The 23,203-nt window shown below is 28.2% G+C and overlaps 3 protein-coding genes across 3 annotated transcripts in view; 1 reads left to right on the forward strand and 2 right to left on the reverse strand.

Moving 5' to 3' along the window:
- Positions 1–813: 813 nt before the first annotated feature.
- Positions 814–3,888, forward strand: LOC107165189 (mitochondrial import inner membrane translocase subunit Tim23-like). Its single transcript, XM_015513311.2, has 4 exons — positions 814–841; positions 956–1,202; positions 1,320–1,492; positions 3,761–3,888. Exons 1-4 carry the CDS (start codon positions 814–816, stop codon positions 3,886–3,888), a joined length of 576 nt encoding a protein of 191 aa, XP_015368797.2.
- Positions 3,889–12,962: 9,074 nt separating this feature from the next.
- Positions 12,963–13,861, reverse strand: LOC149060759 (uncharacterized). Its single transcript, XM_089217978.1, has 4 exons — positions 13,607–13,861; positions 13,425–13,529; positions 13,095–13,226; positions 12,963–13,031 (listed from the first exon to the last, which is right to left on the reverse strand). The coding sequence occupies exons 1-3, from the start codon at positions 13,859–13,861 to the stop codon at positions 13,122–13,124; spliced, it is 465 nt and encodes a 154-aa protein (XP_089074104.1). The 3' UTR covers positions 12,963–13,031; positions 13,095–13,121.
- Positions 13,862–16,804: 2,943 nt separating this feature from the next.
- LOC107165188 (venom dipeptidyl peptidase 4-like) overlaps positions 16,805–23,203 on the reverse strand; it is a 29,671-nt gene continuing 23,272 nt past the window's right edge. Inside the window, exons 13-16 of the mRNA XM_089216463.1 lie at positions 21,140–21,334; positions 18,772–18,932; positions 17,099–17,304; positions 16,805–17,034 (exon numbers count right to left, since the gene is read on the reverse strand). Of these exons, the coding sequence (XP_089072589.1) occupies positions 16,945–17,034; positions 17,099–17,304; positions 18,772–18,932; positions 21,140–21,334 (652 nt within the window). The 3' untranslated portion in view covers positions 16,805–16,944. The remainder of the gene's footprint in view (positions 17,035–17,098; positions 17,305–18,771; positions 18,933–21,139; positions 21,335–23,203) is intronic.

Raw genomic sequence — 23,203 nt, forward strand, 5'->3', positions numbered from 1 at the left:
AGGGGTTGAAATTTTCCGTTATGTATATTTTACATTGTTACATTATTATCATTTATCATTTTTCATATGGTCTAATTTCACAATAAAAGTCGATGAATTCTATTTGATACGATTAAAGTCTTTTTCTTTATATTACTATGGTGTGTGGGCCGATGACAATCAATAGGATCGGTGTAGGGGACGGGATGCTGCAACTGTCCCATGACATCATTACCATTTGCACCCCAAATTTAACCGTTCTGGTGGCGGGAAGAGTCACCTGGAAGCAAGGATCGTGTAAAAATGATCAATGTATAAAATATTTCCTATCTACACTAATTTAAAAAAGCAAACAATAATAAATAATTCAAACAGAAATTTCCTGTTCTGGAAATAACAAAATATCGATATTCCACTACCGGATTTGAATGCATTCGAGGACGTGATCAAACTCACTACGCATATAGGTGGCGCCACTACCTTACACGCCAACATTCATGAATGTAAACCCCCTCGGTCTACACAACGGGTGCAAAATATGCTCGTAGGTGGTGGTAGTATTATCGATCTTTGTACCCAGGTATGTGTACTCAGTGTGTGTACCATAGTTTTCGTAGCATGCTGTTGGTAGTGCACGGTGTAATCAACTAAGCGTTTCTGGATAGATTGCTACGCATTCTTCGCATTCGTATCTTTGTTACAGTCATCGTACGCTACAATAGGTACTACTTATACGTTTTTATACAAAGTAAAATAAATAGAAAACTTAAAACGGTTGTTTATGCTTTTATTTATTTTGTTTTCGTTATTGTTTTTAGGATGGCGGCTACAAACATGTTAGATTTAAATGATGATAATAAAGGTATTTAGTCTATTATGTTTTTTGTGCATGTAATATCTATGGCCTCCATACTTGATGTGTATATATACCAATAAGTAAGCTTAGAATTAATCTCAAACACTTCTGTTATTACAGGTGATAAAAAAGGAGTATTGATCCCATCGCCATATTTAAAACATGGCTCACAAGTTCAGCATTCTCAGTCAGAGTATATATTTATAGACGGTGTTGGTTCTAAGCAACGGGGACGTTTTGAAATGTGTTTTATTGAAATCGGTACATGGTACTCGGTGGGTGCTACAATTGGCATTATGCGTGGAGTACATTGTGGTATGAAAATCGTATTGCTCAATAAACAAACTGGTACATACAACAGAACACTGTAAGACATTTTATTATTATCTTATTTGTATCCATTTGATAAATTTGAATTATATATATATATATATATATATATTAATATTGTATTTATTAGGAAGTAATAAAATGAGATTTATAGTTTGTTAAATAGCGTTTTAAAACATGGATCTAGTATCTCAGAAAAATTTGGTACATTAGTGGTATACTATAGTATTTTTGGTATAATACTAGAGAAGACTCGAGGCCAAAAAGATGACATTTATAATAATATTATTGCTGGAACAAGCACGGGACTTTTATATAGATCTACAAGTGAGTTTTAATTAGTTTTGTAATTTTAATAGTTTATTTAAGTTTGTTATAATGTATGCATTGGTAGGTATAGAATTAATTTTTACTGTTTAAACAACATAACTTTTAAATACGTTATATTATTATGTAACTTAATTGTATAATTCATTTTTAGGTATCAAATTTTTCATTAAGCCTCAATAAATTAAAAATCGGATAATGTAATTTTTTTAATATTTGGGTCATGAAAAAAGGTATAAAACAAGAAGTGTAAAAGTGCCTAGGTACCCATAAACATGGTTGGAACTGGGAATTTTTTTTTCTTTTGATACTTTACTCGCAGTAATTCTTCAATTTATTTAAATTTACACAAGTGATGAAATCACCTAGCATCCAATTTGTATTCACTTCTATTGTTTTTTGAAAAATAAGCACTACTTCTAGTAATATAGTAGCCATTTGTACGTGGGAATAATTATTAGTCATAAAATAAAATAAATAAATACAACAAATCAATCAATATAAATATCAGTAGAAAAAATTTAAAATTAACACACAATATGAAAAAAATATGATTTATAGTAAATTATAATACGTCCAATAAGATAATTATAATCAGTAATATATTAAGGAAAATTTTATAAATGTTATTTAATATTGTTGAAATTAAAATAAATATGTAATATTTTGAGTGATTCTATTTAAAAATTATGTTTTCGTCAGTGTTGAGACTTATCTAGATAATTATTCAGTTATCTTTTATCTTATCTAGATAAATAGTTGAATTTTATCTAAATAATTATCTAAGATAAAAAATTCATTCATCTAGATAAATTCATCTCTATACAAAAAAATATAATACACATTTTGATTGTCAATTAATTTTTATGATAACTAGCCAATACTTTAAATTTGAATTGTCGAGTCATCTCAGTAAAAAAAAAAATATGTTCATAATAATGTTATTTATTATACAAGTATTATATTTTATTATTGATATTTTCGTTAGGCCCGGACACGGTAATCAAATATAGGTACCTACCTACATTACATTATTACAAATCGTGTAAAATGTGTAGTTTTTTCTTGATTTTTATACTTAATTTAAAAAATGTTTTTTTCAGTTATACCTACCTTAGTTATTTATTAATAATAATGTCTACTGCTAACATTAATTTACTCGTATAGCCGATGTTTATATAATATTGAAGTACTAAGTAGTATCAAAGGTGTACTCTTAAAATGTTTTGGATTTCAATGTGTTAAAAAAATTAAATTTATCTTTCTTGTTATCTAGATAATAATGTATTTATCTTTCATCTTTATCTAGATAAATTTAAATTGTGTTATATTTTATCTTTATCTAGATAAAAAAGTACTTATCTAATCCCAACACTGGTTATCGTTCTGGCTGATATATAAGAATTATAAAAACAATGAAAGTATGTTAACATTTTGATTAAACTCGTTTTAAAGTTTTTATTATACTAACATAATAAAAATAACAATTTTTGATAATTTATATAAATTTTTAATGTGTTATAATAAATATAAATATATGATTATGTTATAATATAAATATCTATTTTTATATTTTATTTTAGTTTTTTAATTCTTACTTATATTTTTATTGAATGATTTAATATTATTTTTGACGTCAAATTTATTATCCCATATCCAAACGGCCACATCTATTCGTTCCTATTTCGACTAATAATATAATCTTTGTGGCCAAGAGTGGTGTGGTCGTACGCTCAACTATGGAAACGTTCTGAATGTACGTACCGACCTTTGTTAATAACTCCCAGATGAGTGACCTTTCTTAGATTTTTAGCAACAAATCCTTGCCGTACACACAAAACGTGTTCCAACTAAATGTTCCCTCACACAGTACCAGGCTAATGACTTAAGTATTTAATGCCTTAATTCCAAATATATATGGACATCAGTGGTTCCCAAACGGTGCACCGCAGTGCACTAGGGTCGCCACAGCATTTTCTAAGAGCACCGTGGTCTACGGCTCATAATAAATAATTTAAAATGTATAAATATTTTTTTTTTCAAAATTTCGTCATTTATGAGAATTTTTGCTCCAGTCATTTGTGATATTTACAGTGTCTATAGTCGGTCCAAAAAAAGGGCACCGTGGAAATAAGTTTGGGAACCACTGAGATAATTAAATATATATATATAATCTTTGTAGGTCTGAGTATACATAATAATTTATTTGTTTCAGTTTAAATATTTATTTTAAAATTATTAAATTAAAATAAAATGAAAATATTTCAGGTGGTCTTAGAAGTTGCGGCATTGGTGGTCTGCTCGGCTTCAGTTTAACAGCAATATACAGTTTGATTTCATCAAGGATTAAAATGTTTGAAGATATAAGGGAAACCATCATACATTTTAAAAACTGATAACTATAAAATCTACATCACGAGCATTCGATGGTTCACATTCCATTATTATTATTATTGTTCAATAATAAAAACTATTAAATTTCATCAATTATACACATTATATACACTTGTTATATTATAAGTTTATGCGATCCCGCAGTCTTAGATTTGAAAACTCTATTAATATTTACAAAAATTAGCCCTTAAAATATATTATTTTTAAGTTTCATCCAACTAAAAAATACATATTAAAATAGTTATATGATAAATGTTGCCCTTTAAAGGATATTTATTAACTTTATCAAGTATCATACAGAAAATTCAATTTCATTCAAAAATAATAATTTAAAAGAAATAATTTACGAGAACAAAATCTCTAATGTCAAAGAAAAATGCCAAAAACTAACTAATTTTTTTTATATTGTGTACCTAAATTAAAGTACACACATAAAAGGGTTTTGATTTTGATAAGATATATATGTACCAACCTATATTACCTAATATATTATCTTTATTATTATACAAGGTATTTGTTATTATTGTGTTATCAAATTTTTTTTTATATATACCTAAATATTCTGGTCATCTATACATTTATCAATTCATTATGTAACTTCATCATTTTTATACTAAATTAAAATATATTGTATATACCGATGCATTCGACTTTAAATTTGCCGTGTTAAGAACTAATTATTTTAAATGTTATTGTTTTATGAATGAATTATGCAATTCAAGTTTTGTACGATTCACTTTTGAATCTATATATATAACCACTTAACTAAAACAATAAAATAAAAACTCATCGTATATCCAGATTGCATTAAAATATAATATTTATATAGTATATAGAAGCCTATATAATTATTATAATATATATAGTATATAGAAGCCTATATAATTATTATAATATATATATATATATATACATATATATTAGTCACGAGTACCTGCCTATAAAGTTAATTGTATATAGAATTTTAAAATTTTAAACTTATTATTCAAAACTTACTTTTTTCCAATTATTAAATCTAATACTAATAAATATTTGTTCGACATGGCCAGAGTCAATTGATAATAAGCAACAAGCGTAACAAAAAATGGCATCATTTTTTAATGCTATACACAATGTCTCAATCCGTAGATTTTTTTTATAGTAAGTACTCGAAAATGATCTGTTTTTTTTGTCTAAATTAAGATTTTAGAAATACCTAGAAACATTGAAGTAATTAACTACTCACACAACTTGTTTCAGTTTTTCCATTACCACAGCCTGTTAATATTATGCACTCGAGTAATGAACTTCTCATTTTTTTGATTTGTAGTCTTGTGCCGTTGCAAAGTGTGGGTGGGCTCAAATTTCTCATTAAAATAATAGGTGCCCCTATTTATAAAATCAGTGTATGTCCCCCCGACTTCAGAAGGCGTTAAAGAGTAAAGAAATTCAGTTGGGAAATGGGCTACATCCTCTTTTTCTAAGACTGTATCAACTGAATAGTACATTTGTGATTGAGCGTCAAACCAAGATAGAATCAAATCATTTAATTTTTCGACTTGCTCATTTGTTGGTGACAAAATAGCCCTTTATTGAAACCATTTCAATGATTTAGAAGATATATTTTGAATGTTCAGGTACACGTTTTGAATCAATTTTGTTATAGTGGGTACTGAATTACAGAAACTTTTAATATTTATTTTATCATTCGTTGCTTGAAATTCGCCTTAGCCTATTAAAAGTAAATCTTTGACAAAATTTATATTATCTTGATCTGTACATAGCACTCTCATATTAGTTTTAAGTTCTAATATTTTTATATAAAGACATAAGTAGGATCTTTTCAAAGACCCGTTGACTTCATCAGCTCTTGTCCCACTTGTAACTACAGGCAAGATGTGACGGAAGTCTCCAGAGAACAACAATGTACAGCCACCCATAGGACTATTATTATGTCGCAAGTCTCGCATCGTTCTATCTAAAGCTTCAACTGAAGTTTTTTGAGACATTGACGCTTCGTCCCAAATAATTAGACTACAGTCCTGCATCAATTTACCAGTACCACTTTGCTTTGAAACGTTACAGACACTCGTAGTATTGTCACTATCATATTTCAAAGCAAGTTTAAAATTTTAAATGTAGAATGAGCTGTTCGGCCCCCTACTAATAGCGTAGCTGAAATTCCAGATGACGCTACCGCAAGAGAAATTTTTCCACCATATCTTACTTTTGCAAGAAGTAAATTTATCAAAAAAGTTTTACCCGTGCCCCTAGGAGCATCTGAAAATAATATTTTGCCTTAATTATTGTTAACAGACGACAATATCACTGAATCATATACAATTATTTGTTCACGGTTTAATTGATTTTCATTTTGAACGGACAGTAATAGTTGCTGTTGATCATAATTTCTCTCTCTTAAACACTCAATATTAATTGTTGTTCTATTTATGTTTATCGGTAAAGGAAAACCAAAATGTACTATAGATTTTCCCGATAAAACTTCCACTTCTTTGTTTAATTCAAATAAAGCTTCATCAAATAGACTTTGGTCAAAACTAATATCATTTGATGACAATTCCTGTCGTTTTTGATACAGTTTATCGTCGGCCATACTTTCACAATAATTTTGCCAAAGCATCAAAGGATCAGTAATTTGACAAAATGATAGCAAATAAACATCTTAGTGATTTAGGTGTACAACATATAGACGCTTCTGATAGCGTGTTTTCCCAATGAGACGCGTCATCCAATTAACCCAACGCTTTGCATGCACCTTGAAAGTATCATAAATGACATTTTGCACTGTGCGAAGACTTTGAATAGAAGTTGGACCTTTAACTATATGGAGCAGCATCTTCACGTGAAAACACTCGGTATTGTTAGGATGGATTGTATATACCTTGCCCAGAGCATCGGTTTTTTTGACGCCAGGGTGCCCTTCTACCACAGTTCCTTTATACTTATCAAAGTCCACATTTTAGCAAATTCATCTTCTGCGCATAATTTAAAAAACGTTGTTAGTGTCGTATCTTGCGGATCATCAACAACATCACTTACATTGCTTTCTGAAAAATATACCCTTTGACAATTTTCTAAGTGAACTGTGAGATGGATAGCAGTTGGTGCTCTCTCATGTATACTAAATGATAAAATCCGACAAACTGCTTCTGAGCTACAAATGTAGCGGGCAAACTGATATTGGTCCACTTCATCTGTTGACTGCACGCTAAACGTAGCTTGGTCGCTGCCTTTATTAATATATTTAGTTACATATTTTATCGACTTTATAGAACTATATAATTCTACATTAATATGACAATCAGCAAAAGTTTGTTGTAGGGTACAATCCATCTGTTGTCAATTTCATGATTTCGAATAGTACATATTTTTCCACCTTCTTCGGGTGATAATCTTCTATATTTTGGGTAGCCATCATCACCAGAAGAGGTATATTGCTCTGAAATTGTTTTGGGAATTTCTTAGAACATTTCCCCTCAATCATGCATGGTGAGTTATGGCTAAAAGCCGCACATGGTCCATGAACCATGTGCTTTACAACAATATCATACAGTTCTTGACCTTCTTCTTCTATGTTTGGTATTTCAACTGTAATTACACTGTCAATTTGGTCTGGTTGGATTTTGTTTGTAAGCCAAAGAAGAAGGTGTATATTATGCGGTAACCCACGCTTTTTCCATTCAACCGTATACATATAACACCGTGGAGGGCCAAATATATAATGTTTATTAATGAGAGTTAACAAGTTTTGCATCTTTAAATAAAAAACTCGATTTACTATGTTGTAACTACTGTCTTGAGGTTTTGAATTAGTATGGATATTATTTAAGATCTCGGGCCAGTGTAGATTACATGTCATCGTGATGAATAATTCTAGTTTACCATAGTTTTTTACGTAAGTCATTGCATCCTGTGTTTTTTCGTGAAGATACCTCACCCCCCCCCCCCCCCCCCGTAAAACTTGATGACAATATAACTAATTGTCCAATGTTATTGTTTTGTTCATTTGAGCGCAATGCGTCCTGTAGATGAATATAACTTTCAGCACGTAATGTCTTTTGATTATGTCATAGAAACGCCAAACGCTCAGATTCGATTTTGGCATACTGATCAACTATATATTGGTTAACATGCCATATCTAAGTAAATGATTTGAATTTTTCTGGCGTTCCATTATGCGATAGCAATAATAGTTCATACATGAAACTTTTTTTTGTGTAGGAACTCTAGTAACAGGATCGACTTGAGAGATATCTATCGAGTATCCATCTTCACTGTAGAGGAACATTAATGAATATTGAAGACTGTCGTAGGATTGGTGCAATTCAGAAATTATTTGAAGATTTTCATCACGACATGACAGTACAAAGTCTCTTTTGTCGAATTGTTGTCCTGTAATTATAACGGCTATTTCGCTCGTTGACAGAGCATTATAACGACCGCGATGTTCACCATTCGGAACTTTGTTACCAATTTATAGTCTGTAACATTAGAAGCATTGGCGTAATTCCATTAAATTTTAGCAGGTGCAAAATGTTATCGGTCCAATAATCGTAATGATAAATTAAGTCATATTATTCATATTTAAAGCTAATTGCATTGCTCGCGTGTGCTATAGGTATCTATTTATATTTGATAATAATATAACATAAACAAATATCAAAATCTGTATGTACCTATATTTTAAATACTTTATGTGCTGTGTCTGTACTATATATGGTACATTCGTACATTATACATATAAAAATATAATATTTATATGAAATTAATTAAAGTGATACAACATTTTTAAATAAGCTAAAAAAAAATCAACGAATCGATGAAATTTAGTTGGTATTGTATTTCAATAGGTATAAAGTTCAGCATCTGCAGGTGCAAAAGCATATCTTTGCACCTGCTACATAATACCTGGGGGTGCGAGTGCACCGTCGTGCATCCCCGTAATTACGCCACTGATTAGAAGGAACGCTTTCAATGGCTGTTTTAAATGACTTTACATGTCTATTATGAGTATGTCTTGTAGGGATCTCATTAATACGCTGTCGAGGATCTCTCTTGAATTTATGTTAGGTACATCCAGGGCCTAATTTAGACATTTTGTGGCCTTAGGCAAAATAAAAAATGTGGCCCCTTGTCAACAATAGCGTATATATAGCCCCCCTCCACGAATGAGTTGTATTTAGCAAAATTATAATTTATTACAATTTAGTATTTTCTAAAACATTTTCACAAACATAATTATAATATACATTTTTTTTTATCTCTACAGGCTACAGATTTCTTGTAACTATTATTTATTAATTAATATATATAATATTATATATTAATTATTGATATTGAAAACAAAATTTAACATTTATTTTCTTTTATATTATTTATTAACCAAAAAAAAAAAAACAGGAAACATTACATTTTTATAGGTACTTAAAATAGAAATTATTAATTTTGCTATTTTATAATACAACTTTTCTTGCTTTTTTGTGTTAGTTGCTTTGTCTAGGCATGTCTTCCTCGACGACATTTAAAACAAATTAATTAAATACAATTACAATATACAAAAAAAAATCTCAGCTACCAAAAACGTATTATAAACTGTGTTCAAACAAACGTTAACAATAACAAAATAAATCACTTTTATAAGAAAACAGAAGAATTCCTGTAAATGAAAATAATATACTGAGTACTGGCGAGTCAGTAGTCACGAGTGACGGTTCTCATAATCGTTTGTTGAATGCTTACTTATTATTAATATACTTGTGAGTTGTGATATTTGTTAAGACTGGTGAGTGGTGGCCGATGGTTGTGGCCCGTATAGTGTTTCCAGTATGTATAAAAATAGACTTTTATTTATTTTCATTTACATTTTTGCTGATAAGTGATAAGGATTAATTTGTTTTTTGTTTTTGAATTATATGTTTCTTATATATTTTATTTTATATGATAAAAGTAATACTCTAAAAAAAAAAAAATAAGATTCATATATAAATCCGAGGCCCTCTAATAACGGAGGCCATAGGCAGTTGCCTATCCTGCCTAATGGTAATTATGGCCCTGGTTACATCGTGTAGATACTTGTGTATCAGGATCGGATATAAAATAAATCTGCAAAAATGTATGGTCATCAGGATGATATGGAAAAAGACTGCAGGCAACGTGGTAAACCTGACCCTGTAATTTAAAGGTAGGTATAAACCCTTTATGAACTATCTGCTTGCTTCTTAATGAAGTCATTTGGAAAGCATTATTGTAATAATGAATATCGCGTGTGAATTGTTTATGTTTTGTGTGACTTCCATTTAGAAGGCAATTCAATGGTTCTGGTGGTATAATTATATCATCTAATTTTACTTTGCCATTAGAGCAACATAACGTTTTGCATTCGTTTTTCCATCTCAGAGCAGAACAAAACTATTGTAGGATTTCCTATAAAAACTGATGGGTTATTTTTGTAATCAACCGTTAACTCATAGTTCATAGCAGAATAATCTTTTCTCGACCATGAACCTCTGTCGTTAACAACATCATCATTATTTGACTGTCGTTCTCTACGTAATACACGCATTCTTTTGGCATCATTCTGAGATCGACCAATGTTCAGATGCCCCATAATTTTATAACATAATTTTCTTTTTTCTTTGTTGTATATTTTAGGTCACATTATCAGATGATCGGTAAGGGCGTAAGGCCCTTTCAAGATCAAGTGCCCCGGTGCATTGCAACGCCTGCACCGGTGGTTTCTACGGCACTGCCAATGTTTAACTTTCGCCTAGGCATTTAAAAAATGAAAGTAGTACAATCAATTACGCCTTTAAATGATTAAACCAGTCAACAATCAACAGTTAATAAAATAACAATGTTTAAATATTTGCCAGGCGATGCGAGCGCACAATACCTTGGTTATTAGCAGTATACAATATGTATAATAATATATATATATAGGTATATAATTTACACGTTTATTTTAATAAATAATAACTAATTATTTATTAACTTAATCGGACTAATTTTTTGCCTTAAACCTTCTCTGTGATGTCCACTTCAATTTAAAAAAAATTGCACGACAATTGAATAAGTAGTTTCGGAGTTTATCCCGAACAAAAAAAAGCGACTTCATTATAGATATAGATATATATAAAGATATAGATATCTACAATATCAGTGATAATTTTTATTTTATAATTAATAATATGACCCTCTCATAATATACAATATTATTTAAATATATATAAAAAATTATACATTTTAAATTTGTAGATTTGGGGGGGGGGGGGCTAATTAAGACAGATTAAGACAGAACATTTTAATTTTTCTAAAATGTAATTAAAATTGCCTATATCAAACCCCTTGAATAGCAGTTAAGTAGCGTCCTACTGTAATGCGTGTTTGTGTGTGTGTGTGTGTGTGTGTGTGTGTGTGTGTGTGTGCGCGCCACTGCATGTACTTATTCAAAGAGAAATTTTAATATATCATAATTATAATATGATATCAGTATTAGTTTTATAAATTTCAAATGTATTATTTTATTTTATAATATAAAGGATGTAGTATATAATAATTATCTAATTCTCCATGCGCAAGTGTGTTATCTATATTTCATGTCGACATAATAATTTATAATATATTTTGTCATTTGATGTTTAATGTTTGTATATTTTATTTATGTAACATTAATACATTATGTTCTAATTATACATAATACTACTGCTGTATTATAACATACATTATTGCGTGTTGTGATATTTTGTAACCAATGCTATTATAAATTGTACTATTGATACTTTAAATTTAAATTATAAATTACACAATACATATTCCTCTTAAACTCCTCATATTAACAGATATTTGGAGTCATTATTTTCTTGAAGAAATAAACATAAATAATTGTTGAACTTGTAACTTTGAACGTAATTATAAGTAACAAAATAACTCAGGGGCGTCATTTTTCTGGGAGGAGGGGGGGGGGTGCAGGGTGTACATTCGCACCAACATTTTTTATAAACGCCTTCTTTGGCCTGTCAACAATAAATATAAGCGCCGATATACCTAAGTATTATATATTACCTAATATATTATATGTTTTTTTTTTGTGCCATTTTGAACAATGTAACCCATAAAACCAATTTCAGTTTAGGTATATTATTTATTTTGAGTGTGCAGGGAGAAAAAATGTATAGGTTAGGTTCGATTAAGAACTATTAAGGTGCTTTATACCCATAAATTTACTTACCAAATACAACTGGCATCCACAATATGATATAAACTCATTAAAAGTATCTACCTACACATAGTTTTTAAAAAATAGTAATAATATTGTGATGTTTTCATACTAATATAGGTGACATATTAAATAAAGTTTTTGTCACCATTTAAGCCCCCCCCCCCTTAATCCACAAAAAAAAAATCCAAGTGGCCTGGTAATGATTTGAATGGCCTGCAAAAATTTTGGCACCAACAATAAAAAAGTTTAAATGACGCCCCTGAAATAACTGCTGTAAGTTGTAACCAGTTAGTTTAATAAAAGCGTCATGTCTCATGTATTTATGTATCTTGTAACAATGTAACGAGAGATAAAATATTAGTGTTATTTGTGACTAATTATGTTGTTGAAAAATGTGTTATACACTTACAAAATGAATGTACAATAGTCGTACAGTAATATTAGACTGTTATATTTTGAATTTAATTATAAAATAATTAACAATGCAGCTATTAGATGTAACTACTAATTTTCTCTTATGTTTCGATGTTTGGCCTAAATTCTTAATTTGATTAAATGTTAGATACCTGAATCACGACCTACTGATTGAATAATTTATATAACGAAAGGATACTTAAAGTAAAATACTATTGTGGTATTATTTTAATATAACCTAAAAAAAAATCTATCCTTCTATAAAAGTTTATCATATTAGGTGGTAAATGGACTTTTATCTAAGATTGAACCAAATTCGTTTTAGTGGAGGGGAATACTAGTTTTTAAAATATATAACATTATATATTGTATAATTATAAATTTATTATTACCTATGTGTCTTAATTTTCTTTAAACAATGTAAAAATGTTTTATGCCTAGGTCCTTGATAGTATCACACTGTCTATAAATAAATACAATACAATCCATATAGCCATACAAGTTACCTTTATTCTATACGCAAAAAATAAAATAAAATGAATGACAATATATTATGTTTAATTGATTATTGTTTACCTTTATAATACAGACTATCTATTCCTTTTAATTAACTGTAACTTTATCAGTGTATTTAGGGCATTTAGGCTCGTCGCTAATGTACTTAGCCATTTCTATGTACAAGATTTCCCAATCATTTGATTCTAAATCCTGTGCAAAAATAACAAATAATCACATGAGTAATTTTATAATTTCAAACCAGTGTGTCTTTGATAACTAATCAAATCAATATTAGCAACTAGATTTGCATCAGAGAACAATATTTTATTCGCTTATTTTTTAATCGATTTCCTAATACATTTTTTAATTTAAATATTGATTTCATAACATTTTAAATACATTACTAACAAAAACACTTTTTTCGAGAATACTATCGATATTTTCTAATTTCGTGATCGACTGATCATTTGGAAGTGTGTTGATTTTTTTTTTCATCCGTCTTTCATTTGTAATCTAAAACAAGTATCATACAAAAAGAAATAGGTATAACAGTCCCTGTATTGTATGCATTTGAAGAATTTTAAAATTACTTCCTGTGCTCTACGTTGATTTTCATAAAAACTTTTATCTTTATTTGTATCTTTGACAGATACTGTCAGTATTAAATTATCGTTCTGATCAGTAATTTCGAACTCGCCATTTGACATACTAAAATGTTTATTACTTGATATTTCATCTTGATAGTAAGTCAATTTTTTACCTTTCGAACATTTAAAGAAAATTAATTTATACAAATTATATAAACATTTAAAAAAAAAATATAATTTTTTCGTGATTTTAATCATATTTTTCTTATTGTCAGACATTAACAAATATTATGACAAATCATACTATAGTAGATTTTAGAAAATTATTATTTTTAGTTGTTATTAGAAAATCAGTTGCATAGTAATAATTGGTTTAGTTGATTTGATTTTATTCCTTCATTTATTTATTTATTTTTTTTTTTTTGTACAAAGCATGACAGAAAATTAATTACACAAATATCAAAAATTATGAACATTATATGAGATTATATGAATTAATTTAAGGAATATACTTATACCAGGGTATTCACAAAAATAATATTTTGAAAAATATTATTACGTTTAAAATTAATTTACTTTGATATTTAAAAAAAAAAATTATAAAAAATAAACTACTTGACTCAAATAATCATTTTATACTTACAAACTGGCTATATTGAATTTTTTTTAATGAAAAATTTAATACAATTTGAAAAGTAAAAAGTGTTTTACCGTACTTGTAGGGCAAACGTCTATAATAATTTAAACAAGATAAAATGAAAGTATCGAAATTTAATTGTTTATGTTTTTGTCTAACTTCGTTTTAAATAAATATATAATAATAACAATAATTACATTTTACGATAAAAAAAAAAAATGTTTGGTAATAATAATAATATGTATACCTAGTATAATATAATATAATAATTATAATGTAAATATATATAATTAACATAATGTGATGTTTAAAACAATCATTTTTAACAACGCCATTGATTAAAATCATTGTCAGTCCTAAGCCTGTAAGTGGGAAGAAAAATGAGTGTAAGACCTAACCACTTCAAATGCATGATAATTTTATTGAAAATATACTTTTTGAGGCCAAGTGCAGTTCGTCCATTACCTTTTTTAAACCCAAGTGCAGTTCGACCATTTGTTTGTAGGTAATGAGTGCAATTCGACTATCCCGGTTTTAACTATATTTTAATTTTAATTTAAAACAGGTAATAAAAGTATAAAATGTAAATGGTTGTTGACCAGTTGCCCTCGCGGCTGTTATCGGGATTTTTAAAATACACTAGTTGCCCTCGACCAAATGTACCAGTTGCCCTCACATGTTAATATATACACGATTACAATATATAGCCTGTAAAATAGGGAAGGTAAATATACAAATAATAAATATAATTATTCATAAAAATAATGTAAAATAATATAAAACGAAAGAAATATAAAATTCATAATAAACAATACAGTTATATTGTTATAATGATAAAAAATATTTTGAAAAGTCAATACTTTTTGAAAAAATGAGTGTTCTTTGATAAAAAAAATCAGCCTGTATTAACATATGAAGGCAACGGGTACATTTGATTAAGGACAACTGGTACATTTCGCTCTAGGTAGTTTGGGGGAAATTGGTATAAAAAAAGGTATTTTTGGGGGCAACTGGTACATGCCCATGTAAATTATTATGTACTGAAAATGGCGAGGGTTATACTTGATAAGTACTAACCAGTAACCATCCTGTTTAATAATAATTATGGAGTATACCTCGTCATTGAAGAGTAAGTTACTATATATATTACATATATTATATATAATATAATATTTGTGTATTACAGTATTTAGTATTTGATAAACCATTGCACAAAAGTATGACTTTGAGTGAAGAAACTGCCTGTTGGCCAATATCTAAGTATAGGTTAAGTTAATATTATTTTGCTATATTGAAGTAATTTATTTTCCTAGAAGCAAGGCTGGGCAAGTTAACTAATTATTTTAACTCGTTAAGTTAAGTTAATACAGAAAAATGTAAGTTAAGTTTAAAGTTAAAAATTAGTTTTCTTATTTATTTAACTAGTTAAAAGTTAAAAGTTAATTTGAAAAAAAAGTAACTTAACTTAGTTAAAAATAAGTTAATTTTCTTTTTCCATGTACAATAAATTATCATACATTTTTATCAAAGCTTAACAAATAACACAATATATAATGAAAGTCTAACTATTTTCAATAAACATATGTAATTGTATTAATTACAGTAGGTACTTAGTAAGTACTACTTACATACTTCAATCAATTATAAAATCTAACAAAACAAATAAATAATTTCAATGTATTTTTTTTTACCTACACGTTTTCCAAAATGATGGCTTAACTTAAAAATTTTTTTTCTTGTTAATACCCATTAAATTTGTAAATTGTAATTATTAAATTTGTTATTAGGATTTAATTAAATAAATTACACATATATAACATTTTTGTTTTATAATAATATATATTATACATATATACATATTTTCTGCGAATAAGCAGATTAAAATAAAATATTATTATCTAATACTATTATTATTACTCGTAAATCGTTTCCCAAATTTTATATAGGTTGATAAGATAAGATAAGATAAGATAGTTGTACTTATACACGTTATTCTAATATCTATTGAAATTTCAAATATAGAAATAATGCAAAACACCCACATTCATATCGTTAATATCGTTAAGTATTTGGTTATTCCCACAATTTATTATTATTTTTATATATATAATATATATAATATCAATAAGTTATAAAAATCAAAATATAATTTTAAATATATGAAATTTATATTAGGACAAATTAATAAATTAACTCGTTAAGTTAGAAGTTGTTTAAAAAAAAAAGAAACTCGTTAAGCTGGAAGTTACTTTTGAAAATAAATGTAACTCGTTAAATAACTTAGTTAAAAGTAACTTAACTTTTTAACTTAACTTTAACTTTTTAACTCGTTAATGCCCAGCCTTGCCTAGAAGTATAAAGTAGGTTAAATTAACTTTTGCCAAAAACATTGCCATTTTTGGGTTTTGTTTCTTTAGTGAATTTTTCCATGCATTTTATCATGAGCTTTCTAAGATTCAATTTAAAATATTTTTGGTGGAATTCTTTTTAATGTGTTGTGAATTCCAAAAGAAGACTTGAAACTCTTATTAGAGTTATTAAGAAAATAAATAAAAAAAACAATATTTAAAAATAGAATAATTTTACTAACAATTTAAAACAAATACTCCACAACATAAAAAATGTACATTGAATATATAGTTAAATAATATTATTTTCATATAATATGACAATTTTTAAGGATATTTTTTTATCAAATTACACTTTAATTTAAAAATCTTAAAATAAATAAAATAATTGTACGATAAAGTTGATTTCTGACGTTTAACAAATTGTGATTTTCATCTGGGTAAAACTAAAATATTAAATTAATAACTGTAAGAATTTTTCCGATGATTATGGAAAACTATGACACCTACTTGCTGTTGAAATGTTATGGCATTATGTTGTAGGTTTTTTGACAACATTACGGAGTGTTGAAAATGAACATTTAGGTCAGCAAGACCATGAATAACCATATAATTTTTGTGGCGTAAACCGTCTGAATTTTCTATCAAACTAGCATTTCGATAACCTTCAAAATTTGCTTGGTACACATCCATAATCCGTTCGGTAAACATTGAATCTAAAAGTTTATTTGAATAAAATATAACATTGGTTAAAGACACTTGTTGTCTACCTGTGCATGCTTTTTTTAGTTATTTTACTTATCTAATATCATCACATTCTCGTCATACTTCATTAAGTAAATATATTACACTGTATAGATAAATCTTATTTAATATTTACCATCAACGTTTTCGTATCTCGTATGCATATAAATAACTCAAAAAAAGTCAATAAAGAATATTTTGAAAATATGATGGTGTATAGAAAAGGCTTATAAAAACATTCAATGAAAATGTATAAATTTACCACATAAAAAAAACAAAATCGATTTTTTTCAATAATAAGATTTGCGTAAAAAATTCCGTTTCCTCCTGGCGTTTTTAAAAACTACTGGGCTTTTAACCCTCGAAATACCATTTGGATTAATTTTCTTGTCAATAAGATATTACAGTAAAAAATTCAAGTATTTTTACTCTCTCGAAAGATTATGATAATCATCCCCTCCCCCACCAAACACACACACACACACATATCGGGGTTTCATCGATTCCACCAAACCTTTTTATACTTGGGGATAAGGTTTATCGATTCCGCCAGCATCGATTCTGCCAGTGCAGATAGTCTAAAAACAACCTATTGATTTTATTTATTTAACTATATTGTATTATTATATATATATATTAATTCACATTGCATTAGTTTTGCATCATCATATTATAACAAAACCATTGTAAAACCTAAAACTACATTTGACTAAATTAATTTATATTTAAATTAATTATTGAATTATTTTGTAGATAGCTATATTATTATTATTGTAAAATTTTATTTATTTAACTATATTGTATTATTTTATATATATATATTAATTTACATTGCATTAGTTTTTCATCATCATATTATAAAAAATATATTTGACTAAATTAATTTATATTAAAATTAATTATTTAATTATTTTTTTTAAGCAGCTGCTAGGCTGAGGTAAAAATTGGAAGGTGGCGAAATCTATAGGTTGTTTTTAGACTACCTGAACTGGCGGAATCGATGCTACATTGGCGGAATCGATAGGTCCCCCACATATAATTGTAAAATCGATACATTCATCGCTCCGTTCAGAATCTAATACTTTAAAATTAATAGCTATTTAATGAAAATTGACTTGATGTAAACAACTTAAAGAACATTTAGCATGAAAAATTATTTATTTATTTTAAAAAATATCAATACTGTAAAATAATAAATATTAATTTAGATGAAAATATATTCAACAGATGCTGGAGCCCCAGCGCAGCCGTATAATAGCACCTATCAAAATCAAATACATATATTATGTACTTGTATAACTACCTATAATACATGCAATTAACCATTTACTGTTGAGTATATCTAGTCTAATATAGATAGTAAAATAATAAATAAATCAGAAGCTATAACAACAAAACTATAATAAAAGCTAAAACGAAATTAAATTATTATACAAAACCATAATATATCCAGTCCGTAATTGGTGCTACGGATAATGCACATTTAAATATTTTCTCGACATCCTTGGCTAAAGCCATACCGGCCATGTATCCGCCAAAACTCCATCCCCAAATACCAACTTTATTTTTTTCGACAAATGACAGATTGTTTGATAGAAATCTGTTATCAAAAGTATATACAAAAAATCAGAAAAATGTTATTGAAAATATTCCGTGACAAGTTAACGTAAGATTGATTTGGTTATAATATATAGTACTGCTATGTACTGACGTCCGCTAAGACAACTAAATATGCATGCACACGTAGATGTACCTTGGGCATATTATGATTGCCAAACTAAGAGTAGGTACTCATTGTACAAAATTATCGTGTTGACAGGAAAACATTGAGATCATTATTTAGATAACCTAATAGGGGCATTGGTTTATTGAGATTAGGTACGTGTGTCGCAAATAACAGGATGTGAATAACCGGAACGGCCGCGCGAGCGTGGGATGCTGCGGTATCCTAGTGATACGCACGCATGCATTTGCACGATTCAACCATAGACACATACTTATCTTATCGATAGGAGAGGAAACACAGAGAGTAGGACTATATAGGAGAGCACCGAATAGACCAAAAGCAGACGTGACTACGTGAGCCACCAGAGTCAGTACAACCACCTTCATGCCAGTCACCATTACAAATTAATTATTTGGACTTAAAATATTTTCAATTAAATCATTCTTGTATCAGTATAGTGTTTTGTTCGAAAGCAAATAAATACATAATAATTAATCACAAATCAAGTTGTTATACTTATTTCACCCAAATTATCTACCTAAACACAAATCGTTCGTCCTCCTGTATGCTGGGACGCTACAGTATCAATACATTTAATATATTATTATATAATTTATCATGGAGTATTTCGTTAAGATCTTAGTGGTTTTTTTTTTTTTAGTATCATCTTTACCTACGTTTTCTCTGATGTATATGTTACCGGAAATGTTGACAATTTAGGAAATGATGACAATTCCTAATAGCGGAAGGAAATGATATCATCGCCTAGGAATTGTCATAATTTCCGTACTTTTTTAGGCAATGTTATCACTAGAGCTCGGATGTTTATGAAATTGCATATTTTTTTCTATATATTCAATTTAATGCTAACCTAGGTACAAATTTAATTCATGTTTTACTGAATCAAATAATACTATTTTTATTTTACATATTTTTGTGTTTTTATTGGCTAAAAATACATATTTTATAATTTTATTTATATTAGAGTAGTTTTAAGTGCATAAACATTCGAGCCCTAGTATATATATATATATATATCACGTATCGGTTTCTTACACGAAAGCATTGGCGACTATGATGTTGCAGCCTTGCAGGTCATATAAACTATTATAAATAACTATTAAATAACTCGGAACTGTGAGATGCTAAAAACCATTATACTGCCATTACTGTCAATATTGTCCGTGTTCTATTAAAAAATATCAGGTGGGTAATGACTGATATCGTTAAAATGGTTGATTGGAAATTGTCATGGCTATCACATAAGTATCGCATAATATGTTTAACGTACCATTTACGTGTTTTATTAAAAGTGTCCCTACCTGTCCATACAACACGGTCCGCTTAGTTGTGTGTGCCTATCTTATTAGTGCAGTACGTATTATTTCGTTAAAATCGATTTGAATAAATGTGAATTGAATTTAATAAAGTGATTAAAAAAAAATATATCTAATTTTTTACTAATTTTGATCATTGATTATTTATTAGTGTAATAGCAGGGTAATTAATAATTGTGACAGATTAAATTAAAATATCTAAGAAAAATATATATGGCATCTTTGCCTGATATCGTTTGGAAATGATAACATGAACTAGGCAATGATATATTCCTTCCGTTATTAGGAATTGTCATCATTTCCTAAATGTCAATATTTCCGGTAACATATACACGTCATACAACATAAATTCATAAATCTTATTTTATACTCGCAAAAGAAAGTATTTTTTTTTCAAGGAAATTGATTTAAACAAAAACATTGAACAATTTAGTGTTTTTATTAAAATGAATTGTCGTCCTGAACGACTCGTTCGGTACCTATCTGCATTCAATCATTGATCATATAATGATATGGCTGTCATAAAATATAAAAATATATAAATTTACCACTGGAATAGATCACATCAATATTTATTTAACGTACATAGGTATTATATTCCTAAATACGCCACTGCATTTTAAGAATACTAAACCTAACCCCCTCCCCCTTCCAGAAATGTATGGTTGGTACCAGTGTTATATTTATATAGACGCCACCGTTAAAACGTAAGCATTTTGTCAATTGTTATGATATTTTACTTACTTTGCAATAGTCATAAGATCATCGATTTCTGTTGTGCCCAATTTCTTATAATTTGCAAATAATGTATTACTACCTCTTCGCCCTGTGCCACGACCGTCGACTTTAGCCACAACAATGTCATGGTTTGTACTGAAATACATGTTCAGATCTAAATCGAATTCATCCAATGCTACATTAAATGTAGGACCACCATAACTATATGAAAAATAAATATTTTAATGAGTTATTTTTAATTTTTAATCCGTCTGATGATTTTAAATGGTATAGTTAAAATTCACTTAAAAATGATACACCTTTATAAAATACGAGTTTAAGTATATCTTTTCTGATATACTACAGGATGGAAGTATAGAACCTAATAGGTAATATGTATTACAAATGGGTGGTCTAAAATTAGATTACACCAAACCCATAAATTACGAACTGAGTACATAATTAAATTAGTATAAACCGCGAATTCGATTTGATCCAAAAGTGCTTATATTAAAGACTAAAGCACAAATTCATTCAGTGGTTACCTTTCGAACAAACCACTCAATAATCTAAAAGGTTCAGATGCATCACTTAATAATAATATACATAATTTATTACATTTTAATGTTATACATAAATGTACATAATATTATAATATTCCGGGGTTTTAGTATAATATATGTATTGTATCTGGTGGTAATCAATATAGTATTTATTGCTGTTTGCATATAGTCATTACTCAGTCAATCAATATATATGTTACGCCGAATTTATGAAATTGCCGATTACATGAAATCGGCATCGCTGTTGTCGACAACGTGAAATCGGCAACTTTAAATGCAAAATACTGCCGGTTGCGTGAAATCGGCAAGACCATTCTTAAAATAATGATAACACATAATTCAATATAAATTAATGTGTTATATTTATGATTGTACATAAACACTGGAAATATAATAAAATCATATTGTAATAATAAATTATGTGTAAAAAGTTGTAAAAAAAAATTAAAAATGTCGAAAGTTATGAAATTATATTAATATGTTTATTTATTACTAATATCGCAATGTTAGCGCACTTGTCGATCCGTTTGCACTTCACACACTGTTAGCTATTTCTCCAGGTAAAACGAATGACTGAACACTATAAATAACTTATATTATTTTATTATTTTATCAAAGCAATACAAACTAAGATAAAATGTTTGTACTTACCTATATGATGGCATCGTATTATCGTCATAGGGAATAAAGATAATGGCTTGGTAATGCCAATAATGAACACGCGTGAAATTTTGATTATTTATATAGGTATTATATTATTTATATAGGTATCACTATTTCATATTTGGAATGTGTTACCGAATTCATGAAATCGGCAGAAAAAAGTGTACCTATTTCATGAAATTAGCAATCAAAATTTGCCGATTTTGTGAATTTGGTGGCATAGTTGCCGATTACACGTTGTCGGCAACAGCGTTGCAGATTTCATAAATTCGGCGTAACATATAAACCGCGATTATCTTTTATAAGTTCGCATATATCTATTTTTTAGTATTATCTCTAGCTGAAAATATATTGTTAATATATACATATTGTTTAATAACAATCAAAATTTAATATCATGTACATTGTACAATAATTATCATTTATTTATATTATATTTTTTTAATAGAAATTTATCTTATATTTTATAATAAGTGTTCATAATTATATGCTTTTGTTTTATTTATTAAAGTAACTTAATTTGCAGGCACGGCGCCAAGGGGTGGCAAGGTGGGGATCTACCCCCCCCCCCACAAAAAAAAAAACAGGTCAGCCTCCTTGACAGCCCCCACTGAAAAATATGTACGATATAATAAAGTCATATTACATTATTTTTAAATAAGAGCTACATCAAAGAACTTATGAAATATTCCTTTTTAGTTTTAAAAATTTTTAATTCATGAAATACTTTTGTATTAAGTTTTGGACGTTATAAAAACTGATATAATAATATTTTTATTTTATAAGGGCGTGCAACGCGGCGTAGGTATTAATGCGTCGACATGCAACGCCTGACTTACGGTCTATTTTTTAAAAGGTAGAAAAT

Source organism: Diuraphis noxia, unplaced genomic scaffold (assembly GCF_037042655.1).
Source record: "Diuraphis noxia isolate RWA-SAM2 unplaced genomic scaffold, SU_Dnox_SAM2 contig0001, whole genome shotgun sequence".
Classification (NCBI taxonomy): Eukaryota; Metazoa; Arthropoda; class Insecta; order Hemiptera; family Aphididae; genus Diuraphis; species Diuraphis noxia.